The sequence below is a fragment of the Apteryx rowi genome, unplaced genomic scaffold (assembly GCF_003343035.1).
Source record: "Apteryx rowi isolate R43461 unplaced genomic scaffold, aptRow1 scaffold_33, whole genome shotgun sequence".
Taxonomy (NCBI): domain Eukaryota; kingdom Metazoa; phylum Chordata; class Aves; order Apterygiformes; family Apterygidae; genus Apteryx; species Apteryx rowi.
In genome coordinates, this window is record NW_020449752.1 from 841,329 (window position 1) to 858,624 (window position 17,296).

General features: G+C 45.5%; 2 protein-coding genes across 2 annotated transcripts in view; one reads left to right on the forward strand and one right to left on the reverse strand.

Annotated features, from left to right (window-relative positions):
* Positions 1 to 8,409, forward strand: part of GRAMD1B (GRAM domain containing 1B) — a 51,418-nt gene extending 43,009 nt beyond the window's left edge. Inside the window, exon 19 of the mRNA XM_026071743.1 lies at positions 713 to 8,409. Within this exon, the coding sequence (XP_025927528.1) occupies positions 713 to 802 (90 nt within the window). The 3' untranslated portion in view covers positions 803 to 8,409. The remainder of the gene's footprint in view (positions 1 to 712) is intronic.
* Positions 8,410 to 10,478: 2,069 nt separating this feature from the next.
* On the reverse strand, positions 10,479 to 17,004 carry SCN3B (sodium voltage-gated channel beta subunit 3). Its single transcript, XM_026071756.1, has 6 exons — positions 16,950 to 17,004; positions 15,232 to 15,395; positions 13,270 to 13,495; positions 12,116 to 12,254; positions 11,336 to 11,432; positions 10,479 to 10,831 (listed from the first exon to the last, which is right to left on the reverse strand). The coding sequence occupies exons 1-5, from the start codon at positions 17,002 to 17,004 to the stop codon at positions 11,369 to 11,371; spliced, it is 648 nt and encodes a 215-aa protein (XP_025927541.1). The 3' UTR covers positions 10,479 to 10,831; positions 11,336 to 11,368.
* Between the last annotated feature and the right edge of the window lie 292 nt (positions 17,005 to 17,296).

Below are 17,296 nucleotides of genomic sequence, written 5' to 3' on the forward strand. Positions count from 1 at the left end.
ATCCCACAGCCTTACCTGGTTCCAGTGCAGCCAGTCAGGTAGATCACCTCTGCTCCCGTCTCCCTTTAGAGGCCTCTTCTGACATTGGTGTGTGCAGTAGGTCCCAAGGGCTGGATAGGATGCCACAGCTTCCCTTTCATCTGTTAGGTCCAGGCAAGTCAGGGAGAGAGGTCTGCGTGGCCAAAGCCTAAGACTAGACACCACATCTTGTATCTAGTCTCTGGCATCCCAGTGGGCTCTGTAAAGACCTTGTCAATCCCCATTTGGAATGCAAATTTTTTCCCCTTCTGGCCCAGCTTCACATGCAGCCTGTGAGGACCAAGGGGACGTGCTCTGCATGGGCACTTAATACTGCAAAGTTAGCGGTTTCAGCACCCATTGCCAAAGAGCCAGTTGTACACTGGCCTGCTTCTAATGGGGTTTGTGAATGAAAGGTGCTCTCCAGTATGGAGAGAGCAGCTCACCTTGCACCTCATCCTGCTCGCCGCTTGTTATTTTGGAAAATGGCCTCTCACTGGCTCCCTTTTCAGTCCTCGTTTCTCTCCTTGCACATCCCAGCCCTGAGGTACCAGTGCCAAAAAACAGAATATTTCAATACTTTCTATGGAAGGAAAAGGCAGCTGAAGGCACTGGTGGGGATGGAAAACCCAAAAGCTCTCTCACCTCTTGGATTTAGAGTAGCATCACATTGGAGACATTTCTTGTCTTGCAGATGAAGGACTCGCTAATAAACCTTCAGAATGGCATCGGGTCCCGGGACTTCGGGTCAGATCCAGAGGAGAAACGGAAACGTTTCCACTAACAGGCAGGAATGCAGGAGGCCAGAGGACGGTGTGCAATATGTGTATATAGGATATATAAATATATATATATAAATATATATATATACAGAATATAAATATATATATTATATACAGATTTTAAGAGAAAAAAAGCCTATGTATCGAGAGGAAGGATTGACCTCCAACACTGGCTGAAATGGAGCGTCTCTGGGGTAGTGTGGTGTGCGTGTGGCGGGGGGGCTGTGCTCCCCCAGCACTGAGGTGCGCTTAGGGGCTTGCTGATGTGCACTCCCCTGGGCCCTTGCACCACTCTTCTGTATATTCCTGGCTGTTTGTCTGTCTGGCTGTCTGTCTGTTTTGTTGTTGTTCGTTTCAAAGGGAAGCATCAGAGTGAGTGTCCCTCCCCTCCTCCCTGCGCATGAGGGTCCCTGACTGACTATATAATGCCTACGTATAAAGGGGACACTGTCAAATGTCTTACCTTGCTGGCTTCAGGGCAGAGAGGTTTTGGCAATCACCATCAATCCCTTATGGAACTGTTCAGCATTTGGAGAGGAGGCCTCGGAAGGAATTGCTCTAGGTCTGTAGACAGCGGGTCTCGTTGGCAATCACCTCCTGCAGCTCTTGGAGCAGAAATGCAATTCGCTCTCACGCTGGCCAGCCTGGTTCAGAGAGCAAAGCACAGAATGTAAATGAGCTGAAACGCTTTCTCCAAACACTAATTTGTTTCCTCCTGTTACTGATACTGCATTAATAGCCAGGGAGATGGTGGGGAAGGGGGGATATCTGCCTACACGGTGCTCAGACGGAGGAGAGCCACACCACAGACAGCACACTTCCGTTTCCTTTGACAGTGTCCCCTTTACATTTTCTGTGGCTCTCCGCTTTCCATGTGCTTGAGTCCCCGCCCTTGAGTCATCCCTATGCTCAAGATCTACACCGGTGCTGAAAGAGCTACTTGTGTGACTTCCCACGAAAGGGGGAGTGCCCCGACTTAAAAACAAAACCAAAATTAGTATTTACTTGCAAGCCCTCCTTTCTGCCAAACCATGTGCTATTACCTGTATGTGGGGTGGGAGAGCTAAGGAACTCCACAGAACTGCTTTCGCTACTCTGCTCAGCAAAGTTTTCCTCTTGCCCCCGGTCAGCAAGACCATTTCGTACATACCTCCTAGCCTTCTTCACGGTGGATATTTAGATGAATTACAGCCACGGCATCTATCCATCAGTCCAGAAGTTACAGGGACCAAAAGAAAAAAGAAAGGACTGTCAGTGGGTGCAGGACAGATCTAAGCAAACATCCACAGTGTGAGGCAACTCATATCAGCTGGATACTGAAGCCTTTGCTCTGTAAGCAGGTCAGGTCCTAGAGATGCATTAAAAAGGCAATATGCATTTTTATTTGTTCTGGAGGATAATTTCAAACTCACATCAGCAGCCAAATAAGGGAGAGGGGCAGAGAGGCTATGCTGTGGAGTGTACCAACACCGCTGCGACTGGGTGGGATGCAGGGTGCTTGTCTGAGTAATTAATAAATGCTTTCTCATCTTACCCAGCCAGGTAGATTAGCTGCTAWGCGAGGCCCTCAGTCTCCACCTTGTTCAGCGCCAGGATTTTTCCACATTCTAAATGGCAGGAGGGAGTCAGCTGACCATCTCCCGTACGCAAATGGTGCAGTTCTAGCTCGCCTGTTGTCTCTAGTTCCCACGGGTGCTGAAAGAGCAGGGGACAAAAGGGTGAGTAACTGGTCCCTGTATCAGAGACTCTCATCCGCACACCTGGGGGACAAAGCAAGGGTCTAAGGAAAACCCTCACGAGCTCCTGTTCACGTAGCCTGACCACGGAGAGGTGCTGTTGGTAGGGGTAAGCCGGTGATTTCTCCCACCGTGCCCAAATGTCACGATCAAATGCTAACCACAACGTGTCCCAGGGAAGACTCACATTTGAAGGAGTGAGGATGAAGACAGGTTGTTGAGAAGACATTTAAGAGTGGGAAAGTCAAAGTACAATTGGCAAAAAGCATGCCTGGAAAACTAGGGAGTTGTAACTTATATTTATGACTATTTATTTAATTTAATGCTGCTGACTACTGTACTGCTCCCTGGGTTTTTCCAGTGAGGCTGCTGAAAATGCTACTGTACAGTGAGCCTGAGCTCCTAGCGTCTGGGCAGAGCATTCTGCTGCTGGTCTTGGGACAGGAGGGCACTGGCTCCCCGCTGTTACTTGCCCCGCTGAGAGTGAGTCTCGTTTCCCCATTATTCACTTCCACAATTGCTTGGTATAGAAAAATCCTTTCCTGCCCACCTTCCTCTTTTCTAAAATTTAATTCAAAGCAGCAGGAAGGGAGGTAGACACGAAGACCTGTGCTCGCCACCTTGCCCATGCCAGAAAAGGGAAAGGCTAAATTTTAGGAGAGAAACCTGCAACCCAGCAGGCAGGGTTCTATACAAGACAGACAAAGCTCACCAAGRAACAGAAACCCACCTGTCTGAGAGCGTCAAAAATAAATGCCAGTCATCAGAATTATTTTCTTACCGTTTTGGCATTCTCTTGCTAGCGGTGGAAGGAAGAAATCCATTTAGTCATCTGTGTGGCCTTCTTCCTCTGCAGCATTTTTCCAGATTGCCATCTTCATTAGGTTCTGGACTTTCCCACTGAAACAGCTTCCTCGGACTCGGCCTTTGAGGCAGAATTTTGCAAGTTTTGCTAAACTGGCATGAGGCTATGCACAGGCGCTTAATCTTAGGTAGGAACATTCGTTCTGCCTGCACATTACTCTAAACTGGGTTTAACATGTTTGACTGGTATCCTGACACACAGCTGCACCAAGTCCTTCAATGAACACCAGTGTTGTTCAACAAACAGAACCTTGTAACACGCAGTGTCCTTCAGACTGAGGAAGGTTTATCTGCTAGAAGTTAGGTTTCCTTTTCTCAGACTCCTAGTTGATACGCTTTCTTTTCGCCGCTTAGCAGCAAGTCTTGCTTGGAGTTGAATAGGGGTCAAGACCTTTATTGCCTCTTAATTTATCATAGCAGTAAAAAAAGGAAAAAAGAAGGCTTTTTCTTTTCTTTTTAGAGGTACAACCCACAATGGCACTAGAGGTGAGGGCATAACCAAAACCACAGCAAGGTTTTTGTCTGGATGCCTTCTTCCAGAGAGTCGAGATAGAAAATATCTCCTACTGCAGTTCAGTTCCATTGGACAGAATAATTCTTTTTGCATCCATAGAAAGTTTTGGCCCTTCACTTTATGATGAAATTTCCTGAATAAATTAGTGATGCTTTCTAGGAGCAAGACTGAACAACCTGAATAATGTTGCGGAAGGGAGTATTTCTGCCTTCCCTAAGCAGTCACAGCCAAATGGTAGCTTGGCTTTCATTGACASGATTTCACTTTACTTGCCTGTGTTGCTTACCTGTGCCAGAAAACCCACATGGATGGTAGTTCATAGCACCTCGCAAACACGCTTCTCCTGCCGGGTCCTCCATCTGATCCTTCTGCCACTGGTAATCTGCCAGGTGATCGTAGCTAGGTTTTAATTTGCAGAAACTTAACAAATACAAAATAGATGTTTTAGAAAGCATTTCTCCAGCCAAATGTAATGCATACAGATCAATGCCAACAGCTGGTAGCCTAATTCTTGCCAAATACCATGCTACCTACTGGGAGGAGGGGGAAGAGAGAAGGCAAAAGTTTTGCGTGTTCTGACTTTCTGGTTTGTATATCTCACCTGCTTATACAGGAGGATGATATACTCATTAATCCCAGCTTCATACAATCTCATTTCCAATAACTGTCTATCTATCTGCCTTTTACTGCTTACTTTAAAAGAGATGTTTTGGGTTATGCCATCTGGGACAAGCTCAACTTGAATTTGAGACCTGGATAGCAGCTATGGCAATAACGCATATCATAAAATAGATACCAAATGTATCTAGTGCAGAATCTGCATGTCAACTCTGGGAAAGATGAAAGGCTTAAGTTATTTCAGGTGGCAAGATCAGAAACACGTGCCCAAGACAGGGGCATTGCTGGGTCTGCGCATTCCTCGTAGAAGCTAGATAGAGAGGAATGTGCAATGGAAAGAATAGTAGCTCAGCTATTAATTAATTGGGCAACCATACTTTTGGGTGTTTATTCAAAAAGGAACTAATAATCCAAGGCATACATCATCCACAGAACTTTGATGTTAATTGATATTACTAACTGATACTAAATTCTCCATAAATCCTTTGGGAGAGGAGAAAAGAAGTAACATAACCTTGATCTCCCCCAACATATCTCAGGTATGCTGCTGACATAGAATATTTATTTACACACAGCTTATACTCAGCCATACCAGCAGACTGCTGTTGACCACCTGACCCCCCCCATTTATCTACTTCAGCTCTTTCTAATAAAGAGAAACCTAAGAGATATATGTCTTTATTATAATATGACCCTACATTGAAAGAGGCAGTGGTTCAAAGTGCAATACTGTGCTCGAATTAAAGCAGTAGCATGAAAGCTGCTCTGAAATAATGATGCCTGCATTGCCATAACTCCTCTGAGAAAGTAAGTAAGTCTTGCGTGCCAGGCTGCACTCTTTTCTCATCAGACCCCATTAGTTTCAGAAGCTCTCGTGTGTGTAGATGGGGACCAGACTTTAGCCTGCTTGTCCCCTCAGCACTAAACTGTGTAGCATATCCATATGTTTTTTTTCCTGCCTTTATATGAGAGGGTGGAGGATTTGTTTTTTTCAAGTAGTGGCTGGAGACACTTTTTGGTCCAGATGCTTAATGAGACCTTTTGGCTAGACTCTGCAGTGATTTCTGTAAAAAGATGACAGGAAAGGCTGCAATACATCAAGGCTAAGCAAAGGACACGCTTGCAAACCTCACGGTATGACTTTCTGCATGTCAGAAATGCTCACTGCCAAATGCAGTGATTTCTGTACAGGTACAAAGGTGACAGGAAAGCCTGCCATACATCAAGGCTGAGCAATGGACATGCTTGCAAACTTCATAGTCTGGCTTTCTGCATGTCAGAAATGCTAACCAGAAAGGAGCACGTACATGCAGGTTCTGGTGAACACAGAGCTTCTGTGCTGTGTAGCCTGTAGCACTCTCCCCTTCCTAGCAGCTCTTCCTTCTCAGAATTGCATTTCCATCACCCTTCAGTGATCCAGAAGCACCTGAAGAGAAAGGAGACAGGGCAGTTTCCGGCTTTCACACCGTGCAGCACTAGGAGAGAGTGGTGGAGATAGATAATCCCAAAGACCAGCACTGCTCTCAACAAATGAGCTTCAAAATAGAGGTTAGTGGCAGACATTTCAGGGGAGTGAACTCACTCCTGGCTAGTTAGATGGGTCTCTTTATGCAACAAGAAATGGGAAAACTTTTGTGACTCCTCATCCTTAGGGTTTATTTATATGGGCACAGTTAGTTAGCATAAAGCTAGCACGTATGACTTAATATATTTGAAAAACCCATCTGTGAACGCTACTACCAAAGCGTACACAGTCTCTAGCCTACTGCAGTGATCTAGGAAGAGGCTCTGTCTGAAGTGAGGGCCCAGTCTCCCCTGAGGGATGCTTTCGCAGTATGTGGCAAATGTGTCGACTCCTACTGTGCTATCAGTCTGGAGATACTACGCTGCCTCAGAGTACTTCTCCATACAATGTCCTTACAGTGTTTCCATGATTCCTCCCAGGTGAGGAATGTATTCAACTAGCCACTTTCCGGCACATGACCAAGTGGTCTTTCAGTGTTTTTTTTCCCCCAGCCAGGACAGAAGCAGACTGCTTGCTAATTTAAAGGTGGAAATTTCTGATTCCCCAGCATGCTATAGGTGAAAAGCACAGTCAGTAACAAAAGCTTTACAGCAACAGTGCTTGCAGCTCGTAGCGCTGCTGGCTAGGGAAGGAAGGGACTGGCTCAAGGGGGGTGATTCTGTCATGTTTGCCAAGGCTGCTGCTACCACCCTACAGTTCTTGGTAAACTCTGCTTTCCGAGTTACCTGCTGAAATCCAAAGAGTTCGTTCCAACAGGATCTTTGCCAAGCTTGCTACCACTGAGAAATTCTGTGGCACGGTCGTGGAGTCTGGCTCAGACTTTTCAGAAGGTCTCAGTACTGGTTAAAATATCCAGCAGGGGCTTGCTTAAACAATACTCCAAATAAATAYAGAGACTCTTAAACCAAAGCATCTGAGGTAAGTGGCTCACAGAACATTTGTGGCAATGTAGTTTCCAAGATGTGACTGTGCTGATCTTTCGGCCCATTCCCCCTGCCTGCCGTGCTTTGATCTCTCTGATCGCTCTATGCTTTGCAGTTTCTACAGCCCAAGTCTCTCTGTGCCATAATACTTTTTTTTTCTAAAGGTGCACACTGGCCAAATAACACTGATCTCATGTCTTGATCAACTGTTGATAGAGATTATTCCCATATCTAGCCAGAGAGCATGGGCTTCACTGTTAGCACAGATACCCGCTGTCCTGTGCCCTCCTCTCCTGCCCACGTTTTGCAGCGCTTGCTATGGCTCTTCCCGCTCCCCTCACACCTTCGCTGCAGACAATCACGCCCTCTGTCATAGGTGGACTGATGTGGTGCTGTCCCTGCTTGCCTTTCCTTGCTGCAGTCTGTACGCTCCTTAAGTGAATGTGTTTTGTTTTTTTCAGTAAGAAAAGGACTTCCTTCTGCTGAAGGAATTATATTTGCACATGGCTCAGGGAGGCATATCCTCTGGCCGTTTCTGTTACCTCACTCATTTAGGCCAATTCCATTGCTAACATAAATGGCCACCTTCCCCAACCTGAACTCTGAGCTGATTAGAGATGAAAACAAATGTGCAGCTCAGGTTCTAGAGCCACTTGGTCATATCTCAGTTTCAGCCCAAACTGCCCCAGTGGCACTAGAATTTGGGAGAGCGGCTGCTGTGAAACAGCAACGTTATCCAGCAAAGAGGTGGAGCTTGTGCCACATGGTGCGTAGTTTCTGTCCTCGAAAGCCGAAAGCCCACCTTCCTTGTAATAGCAGATACGGAAGCACTAACCTGGCTCTTGGCCCGATGAGGTCGGAGGGGAAGGAGGAGCAGCAGAATGTTGCAGCGTGCAGCCTACAACGTTACAACCGCCCAAGCCTGGCATCGTGGGGCTGTGGCGCTTCCAGGATGTTGTCATTCTTCCTGCAGTTCATCCCTCATCGCATGCTCTAGGGCTGGATAAAGCTGCTAAAAACCTGGAGCGTGCTCTCCCCACCCGAGGCCCTGGATCCTGCAATGCCAACTGCTGTGCATAATCTCAAATTAACAAGGATCATCTCCTGTCAGCAAGGATAGGGAAGGGGTCATACAATCACCCCTAGGTGTGCGCTTCCCTTCTGGATTACATCACCAGAGCCCAGGAAGGGGCGGTGCTGTTGGCCAAGACCGATAGAGCCTGTAGCGCTAACATGAACTTTGGGGGGGGCGGGGGAGGAACTGTGGTTCTGTTTTAGGAGTTGTCTAACTGTCATAAACTTTGCGCTGTGCGCAAAGTGTGATAAAAAGATGATGAAACTTACCTGCTAGAATCTAGGAATTATAAAGGCTACACAGCCAAAACTTAATGTAAAGTAGCTAGTAAAATGGAAGTATGGTATAAATTAAAAAAACTATCAAACAAACAGCGTGACTCGTGAGTGCTTTGAGTGCTTTGTTGTTTTTATTGTCCTGCCTATTCTGAAGTCTCTTCTGTTGTTTCCAAATATAGAGAGAAGGTCTTTTCAGGTACTGACCAAGACCATCTCTTCCAGGACAAAGCCTACCTCGAACACTGCCCTTGAATGGTTCCAGTTTTTTTCTGTGCAATTTTTGAGCAAAATTTACACACAGTTTTCCCCTACCTAGAACACAGGGAGTCGGTCACATCTGTCTGAAGGATCTGGATAAATGAAAGATGTGTCCAAAAAAGACATCTTGAGAAGATGCGCGTAAGGTACTGGAAGGTGCAGGACTAAAGGACGGCTCTTCTTTACCTCCTGAGGTAGCTCTCGATAAGTTTTCAGTTAACTCGCTTAGCGTTATGACATCGGAGGGTTATCAGTACTTCACCAGGACTGAGAGGGAGCAGAGCTAAAGTGGGAGAGAGGTTATGTGACCTTACCTAAAAATCACCCAGAGCATCAGGTCAGCGATGGAATCCCTGGAGTTACGATCTACTCCCTCCTCTGCTGCTGTGGATCTAGAGTTAGGAGTGTGCCCAAAATTGCCCTGTGGCCCAGCTTAAGCTGGCCTAGGGAAAAGTGAAGACACCCAGCAGATTTAGAAGAGGAACTGATTTTTTCCCCTTTTGGATATTAGGTTTTAAGGAACCAGTACCCAGATTACAAATGTGCTTCATCTGGAAAAAGTGCTCAGATTGCCAGACTTGGCTCTGGACCTGAGAGCCATCCTACTGCGAAGACTGGGATTGTGGTAGTTTACTAAAGTTGACACTCATTTCAAAAAGGAATTTTGAACAACGGCCAGCTGGCGATCTGGAGTAATTTCTGCGATTTTAGGAACACATAAACTGCAGCAGAACAAAGCAGAGGAAATTCCATACGTGGGAAGCATGCCTTGATTCACAAGCATTTTATAACTGTGTAGAAGCGATCAGTGTAGCAAAATTTTCAAAGTCTTGCAAGCAGGATAGGCTCCATTGCAGCAGGTATGTAACAACATGTACTATATGCAAAAAAACCCCAACCACCTCCCATTTTGTATTAAGGTACAGTTCCACTCCAGGCTAACGCTTCTGCCTGCTTTCTCCACATAATCCTAGCTGTTGAGCTCCACCTACCTATATTTGTTGTCTATAGAGGCCAAAAACCAAGTTTTACTTTGCTTTATCTGCTGAAATTTAAAATGTAAGTTTGTATAGGAAACACTGAATTTACAGCATATTTCCTGTGCAGTAGCGGGTCACTTCAGATGAACACTGACTATTCAAACTACAGACTAATTACCACAAGAAATAATTACTACTAAAGAATAAGAATTTCCTGTTTATGCCTCTAGGTGGTGCTACACTATGGTACAAAAACACTACCACCGTTACAGAAAGCGCTATCATCTACGAAGTTGTCTGTCCTTTTCCTCTGCGGGCTATGCAGCCTATTTAATTTGCTTGCCTATTTGCATCACGCTGTCCTCCTTTCAGGGGTCTCCCCATAAACAGGTTCACTGCATACCTTGTCCCACCACGCTTGCCTGCTGTCGCAGAACACCGCTCCACAGGTTATTCCCATCCCTGGGGTCTCTGTGTACTTGAGGAGTAAATCTGCTACACAAGGCAAATGGAAGGAAGTGAGAATTTTGACTTTTGCTAAGTGAAAGGGAGGATATAAGGGATTCTTATACTTACATCAGATAGCCTCCCAAATTAGAATTCAGATTAAGGCTTTACATTCTCAGTTTTCTCCTTCAAAAGCAAGTCTGAACTTCGCACAGGGACTCATCCTTCTTGTTACATATTTTCAACAATTCTAATGCATTATACCCCTCATGCTACTCTCTACATCTGCACTGGCAGCCTAAAGTCCACAGCAACTTACCAAGCAACAACTCGTTAAATTAAATTCTTCCTGTTTAACACCTATAGTGACTGCTTGGGCTGTAACAAATGGAGCATCACCATAAAATGACCTCACTTCCAGTCCTGCAGGTCAGAGTAACGTGACACACCCTTTACCTGTGCAATGGAGAATGAGCATATTTTGCAAAAACAGGTGGTGGTGGTGGTGGTGGTGGTCACAGCAGCTAAGAAACGACACTAATATTTACAAAGCCATTAATGTGACGATGGGACTGAAACTTGGGAAGGAGCTGTGCTGCCCACACCCCTGTGCCCTTTGCTCAGCATGCTTCAAAGGAGAGTCCTTTAACAAATGGGCTGACAGCTCAGAATGGAGTCATGAAGCCAAAGTCAAGGTTGTACAGAGTCCAAGGCAAATGGAAGAGAATTTACACTTCCCCGTATTTCCTCCCGACGGCACAGAGTTCTCCCAAACCTGGCTGGCATGATGGGATCCTTCTGTCTTCAGAGCCCCTGCAAGCGAGAGAATCCCACTCTGAGCGTGAGTCATTTGATCTTACTGAAGTGACGATCATGATATAATTAGCATGATAACTGACAAGAAATGAAAAGATTTTAAATGACCTAGATTTTGGTCTTTTGCACACAAAGTACTTCCTAGCAGACACTCCCTTTGAAGACAGTGCCTTCATATGCCTCCCGAGCACAGCTCCCCATCTGCACGGAGGGGAGAGTGACTATTCCCAACTCCACTGGAATGGGCCAAGGAGGATTACATCATGGCCTGAAAGTGAGTGTGTGTGTTTGTTAAGGTTTTAAAATAATCTGATTACACCCACCATCTAAAGATACCTGAATTGCTTTTAAGGTCATTGGGGAAGTTCCAGAGAAAAAGCACAGCCAGACTCCAGAAATCCCCCCTCTACCACTTCTCCAGCCCCACACACCAAACCCACCACAGAAAGGCTGAAAGGTTGACAGACACAAGCAGTAGTTGACTGCTCATTCATCATCTACCTTGCTGCCATTTGTTCCACTGTCCCCTCTCTGCTATTCCTCCACAGGCACGGCACAATTTTCCTTGTTTTCTGATGGAATCGCAAGGTAGTCTGTCCTGCAGTTGGAAGGAAAGTGGAAAGTAAAACCTCAAGTGCCGCTGTGCAAAAAACAGATTCATCTAGCCTTTCAAAGACATGGAATGCCTGTGAGTATCCCTATGGTACCAAATTTCACCTGTAGAAGGTGAAAACCCATAGAAGAGGGAACCCTCCTTGGCATAGTCTTAGGAAATGTCAGGAGCCAGCACTGAGTTTTCCCTGAGTGTAAAATCCTATGCATACATCCTTCTTTCCATGCACAGAGAGCACTGTTATCTAAGTCATGGATGTAGGAAGATGGAAATGGGACAGTACAGAAATTGGAATCTCCTGTTCCAACAGCCAGAACTACCCTTCTCTTCCTCTCTTTCTTAAAAGCAGCATACGCCACAGACTTCTGAGTCACAGCTCTGCAAGTAAACCTTCCAGGAAATAATCTCTGCACAGTTCACACTAGGCCGCTATTGGGATACTGCACACTTTGGCCAYTCTTCCTACCTGATGCATTGTCCCTCACTTTGTTAATGTTACTGCATGGCCTCTTTCAGTACTCCTAAATCTTGCAATGCTTTCAGACATGGCAAAAGATCAGTTAGAAACGTGCAATAGCAAAGCTCAGTCGTCTTGAAGTACAACTTGGACTGAGACAGCTGAAGAACCCTCTGAGAACAGGTCACACCTGGGGAGATTTCATACTTACGCATTTTCCTGGGCAGCCTCCTCTGCCTTAGAGACTTTCCGGTAGCAATAGACCATTTCTATCAGTAGCCACAAGGTGAGGAAGACCAGAAGAATATACATCATAATTTCAGAGATGACTGAAGTGAAGTCTTCTCCAGCTGTTAAGAAAATGAAATCATCTCTGATCATTTACTATTGGAGCACAGCAGCTGGATTCACACTTTCCACCCTCATGTCATACTTCCTAACCCACCTTTCCACAGCGAACCAGGCTGCCACCACTTTGTGAGGGGTGAAAAGACAGGGGCCAGGGCCTGCTGCCAACAGAATATGCCAGCAGCGATTCCATTGTGTGCTTCCACAGGAATCAAACATACAAAGGCTTGCGTGTGCCTTGCATTCTCTGCAACACATGCTTTCGTACAGATCGCTCACTGTTAGCCAGTCTCATCTTCACACAGTTTCCTTTGCAGTTCTTACTCCCTGGTGTTACTTGATTGTATTGCACCACCGTGAGAACAGTAATTTGAGAGAGATCAAAGCACAGAGAAGGAAAGGAAGGAAGGGAAGACAGAGCAGGAAAAGGTGAGGGCTAAAAACCTTGCCCCACCCTGCTGTCGACAGCAAAATTCCCACTGATTTTCAACAGGCCAGGATTTCAGCACTGAAACGGAGAAGAACAAAAGGAGCAGAAAAACAGAGGAGTGCTGCAAAGGGATAGAGGGACTAGGGGGTGAGAGGGAAGCTAGAGACTGCTATCAAAATGGAGCATAAGTTTTGTTCAAAGGGAGAGGGGGCAGAAGCAAGGAAGGAGAAGCCGTGGCTATCTTGGCAAAGGCTGTGCTGTAGCATCCTACAGCCGCCAGGGGAGAAGTGAGGGTTCTGAGTGGAGAAACTGGAAACCTCCGCTTGCACTTCGCGCCTGCCTAGCTGTTCTTAGATGTGGCACAGGCTTTCCTTGCATATACCTTCCCATATTCACACAACCACTCTATGCCTGAAGTGAGGCTACAGCCAGAAAACAAAATGCAGGACCTTCCTCCTGAACCCTCTGTAGGGTTTGCTGTTGGCAAAAAAAGACACAATTATCTGGCAGCTCAGTCACCCCTCTCCTGCAGTGTGCCTGGATGATGACACCCATGGCCAGCTAGACACAAAACACTTCCTTCATACCCTCCTCCACCACGGTGAGATGGATCAATCTGGAGCTTGTGAAGAGAGGTCGGTGAATCTCAAACTCAAACTCCCGGGTGATATTACAGGTGTAGATACCCGAATCATTCAAGGTCACATTTAACACAGTGATGGATACATCCTGCATATCTTTACTCCCATTCCACTGTAGCCGACCACTGAAGCGGCTCGGAAATTCATGATTTGTTTTCCTGTACTCGTAGATCTGTGAGAAAATGCAAAGGGATATTATAATTAATTTATAATTAATCACTGACTAGTATCTTGGACAACAACACAGCATACACACAATAACAACCTTCTCCTCCAGCTACACGCGCTTGGCAAGTCTGTTCTGGGATCTGGCCTATTTGGAAACAGCACGTATTCATAGTCTACCATCATTTACTTCAAAATCTGAGACTACTTTACAAAAGAGAGAAAGCTGAATTACCTCATCATGAAAGTAGAAAAACTAAGGCACAGAAAAACAAAGATATTGGTTGACAATGACACAGAAGGTCAGCAACGGAACTAAAAACTGGAATCCTGTATGTCTTAGTTCCTAGTCTTTCAGTTACGGGACATACGATCATCTTCAGAAAGTGAAATGACCTTAGAGACAATCATTTTTAGTGAGCCACAGGATGTTCAGCTGAAATGCAAGTGTTGCAGCATAAATCCGACAGTGTGACGATGGCACGCTAGAAGGACAGAGCTTGGGTAGCTTTCGCAGGCCTAATCTCTTGCGGGTTTCTAGCTGACCACAGTCCACATCACCAAACTGCCTCCCCTCACTCATTTGCATTAGCATTCCTTGGACTGCCATCAGCAAAAACATCACCCAGGTGACTGAATGTGAATTCCCATCTCATTCCTTAGAGTTTTGCTAGTTCTCAATGGGAAATTACTTGGCATCTTGTCTGACCCTACTTCTCAATCATGATGAATCACAAGCACTCATCTAATTCTCTAATATTCAGATACAATAGCTAGAAATAAATGTATGTATTCAAACTTACTTATTCTCAGATTTACCATTCTTTCTTGAATTGTAGTTGCCCCTTGTGTGTAAGACTGCTATTTTAATTCACTTTCAAAACTAACTTTATCTTTTCCTGACACGGATCCAAAGCAACTCAGAGAGATCCCTCACTCATGCAGTGCATCTAGAACTCACTTGATTCCACAGTCAGGATATCACTGCTTCCTCTGGGGTGAAAGGAATTAAATTTTAGTATTGCAGATTTATTGGAACCTGATTTAACCTCCAAAGTACAGTTTGGGGGTTCAGAAGCCAACAGGTGAGCCTTTCCCAAGGTACCAGGAGTCATTCCATACTTCTGTTTCCCTTCTTGAGTTCCTTATTTATTAGGCTACACCTATTCAAGGAAAGGCCCTGGCAATTTATCTTCATATATGCACAACCCCAAATCTTTCAACTCAACAATGGGTTCTGGCTCTTCCTGTAAGGAATCACAGAACAGTTGGCATCGGAAGGGACCTCTGGAGATCACCTGGTCCAATTGCCCTGGCTCAAGAAATGCTAGCTTGCTCATGGCTATGCACGGTGCCCAAGTGCTTAGCCAATCAGCTAAGCAAGAAGAAGATGCTTTAGTTACTGCCAAAAACTGGTGCTACAGAACCTCTGGGTGAAAAATGCTGCAGAAATTGTGAAGACCCGCAGCATGTTGCTGAACTCAGAATCAGAAGAGTTCCTTTCCCCCATGATATGAAAGCAGCCTGCTGGGTATTTCTATACTCTCTGAATCAAAATGCGGCAGAAAGCTTCTTTTCATATTTGGTCTCTCTTCTTCTCTCACACAGTCTTCATCAGGGATCCTGTGGTAAGACAAAGCTATATTCTGATAACACCTTTTGGCTTCTCCCGTAAAAGTTTGCTGGACCATGTTACACAGTAACACCTCTGAAAGCAAGAACTTAGCTACCAAACATACATACAGGTTCATCTTTTCCACCCTCAGGCCTATAGAACCACTCCACCACGGTGCTGGCTGTGACCTCTTCCCTCTTCATGCAAGAGATGCAGAGTAGCTTCATGTGTGTCCCTTGGACAGCCTCTGTCTCTGAGGGAACTTCAACACATACGGCAGAACAAAAACCAGCTGGGAAAAAGGAGCAACAGAGAAAAAGTGAGGAGAAGTGCAAGACACAAATAGAGAGAAATCAGTTTTCCACAGCTCAGCATTTACAGTCACATCATCCCCAATGGAAAACCATTTGATTCATTACTAAGCATCCTCTGACAACAGGTAAGTCTCAAATGTCAATTTTTACCAAGCTTTCTTCTGAGATATAAATAATTCATAATAATTAACAGACTGTGATCACTTTATGCAGATTCACCTCTGCAGCATCTGCTTTGCCACAACTTTAATTTTTTCCATAGTAATTAATGCTACTTTAGAGGCATTGTTCATTCTCTCGCACACATATTGAGCATGCTCCTGTTACAGCAATTACTGAGTCTCGTATTAGAGAAAGCCTAGAATTTAAGCACAGGAACAGCTCTGCCTCTGTGCTAAGTTAAAAGGGCTGGACAATCTAGTCTGTGTTCAAAAGAAATTGTGTGGATTCACCGCCCTGTTTCCTGGTTTCATAACGAGTATTTAGGAACCAAGGGGCTTAGCCTCTAGCAAATTTGGCAGCTGGGGGAGTTACTGATTTTACATACCTTCTTCAAAATGCTTCTGATCAGATCAGTGCTAACATTGACAACTATGAAAGAGTGCCCTCCCAAACACAACAAAAATCGTAGCCTGTGAAATGAAATACTTCTTAGGAAACTAAATGCTTCACCACAACATCTCAGATGAAATCCCTGCTGACATTTGTCCCTTGGGCTAAACAATACTGGCTTACATCTGTCCAGACCTGCCTCCACAGCTTAGAGTTTAGCTCGCTGTGAAGATGCTGACTTTGCTCGCTGCTCCCTCCTCCCCAGCCTCTGAGATACCATTAACCCACACTCTTAAGTACTGTATTATCCTAGAAGGCATGCTGGAAATGGCCAAATTCCAATTCTCCCATACTACCAGTCCATGGGTGGCACTAGCTTCCTGGGAGAAATAAATAAGAAACCACTGGAACATGCTTAACTCCAGTTAAATTAAGGGTGTACATATATATACACACAGCTATAAGTACATATGCATATAAGATGTAGCTGTTTTTGCAAAACTAACAAACCTTTTCTTCATTTCGTAAGGAACACTGAAATTACAATAAAATCATCTCCTCTAGTTTATATAGACTGCATGGAAAACAAGCATTAGTATGCATTGCATACAGGTTCGCACAACCTCTCTGAAGCAACCAAATGTTAAATTACATCACAAATTTCAAAACAACAATGAACTGGAATCACTAAAAAACTTGCATGCATATTAAAGCACACACTTTCTGCCACAGGACCACTTAGCAGTAATGTATTTTCTCTGTTCATATTAACTCCATTATATTCATATTAACTCTGTATGAATGTCATTTCCTTCCCCTCTTGTAAACAAAATTAAAAGCCATTTCTAAGGCAGGGCTTCAAGCTAGTGTTAAAGGACCCTTGCTAGGAAACGCGGCGCTTTAAAGAAGCATCATGCAAACAGCAAGCTGCAGATATGGGGGAGAACCTGGCCGAACACAACACGGAACAAAGCACCTACCCCAGACCACCAACGCGACTGAAGACACTCGGACCAGCCTTGGCAGAGCAGCCATTGTTCTGAGCGAGGAGCGACTCTCAAGCTAGGCAGAGGCTCTTTCGGAAAACGTTCCTTCTCCCCTCCTCACTTGGTACCCAGCGCAACAGGATGCCTCGGGCTGCCAGCCGCTTGGCGCCTGTTGGCTTGGATCCGCCAGCGGGAAGGGAGCTGAGGATGGGCGGAAGCAGCGAGCTCACGCGGATGTTAAGGTGCGTTTCCCTGCGGCCCGAAACCCGCACAAGGGCTGGGCTGGGCTCCCGCGGCAGCACCACGGACAGGGCCCGCGGCCAGCTCCGCGGCTGTTGCTA

Coding starts and splice junctions, on each gene's coding strand:
- SCN3B (XM_026071756.1), bottom strand. CDS start 17,004: ATGGCTGCTCTGCCAAGGCTGGTCCGAGTGTCTTCAGTCGCGTTGGTG. Junction 15,396..16,949: donor AGTCGCGTTGGTGGTCTGGG/GTAGGTGCTTTG, acceptor CCTTTTTCCCAG/CTGGTTTTTGTTCTGCCGTA. Junction 13,496..15,231: donor AGGGTGGAAAAGATGAACCT/GTATGTATGTTT, acceptor ATTTTCTCACAG/ATCTACGAGTACAGGAAAAC.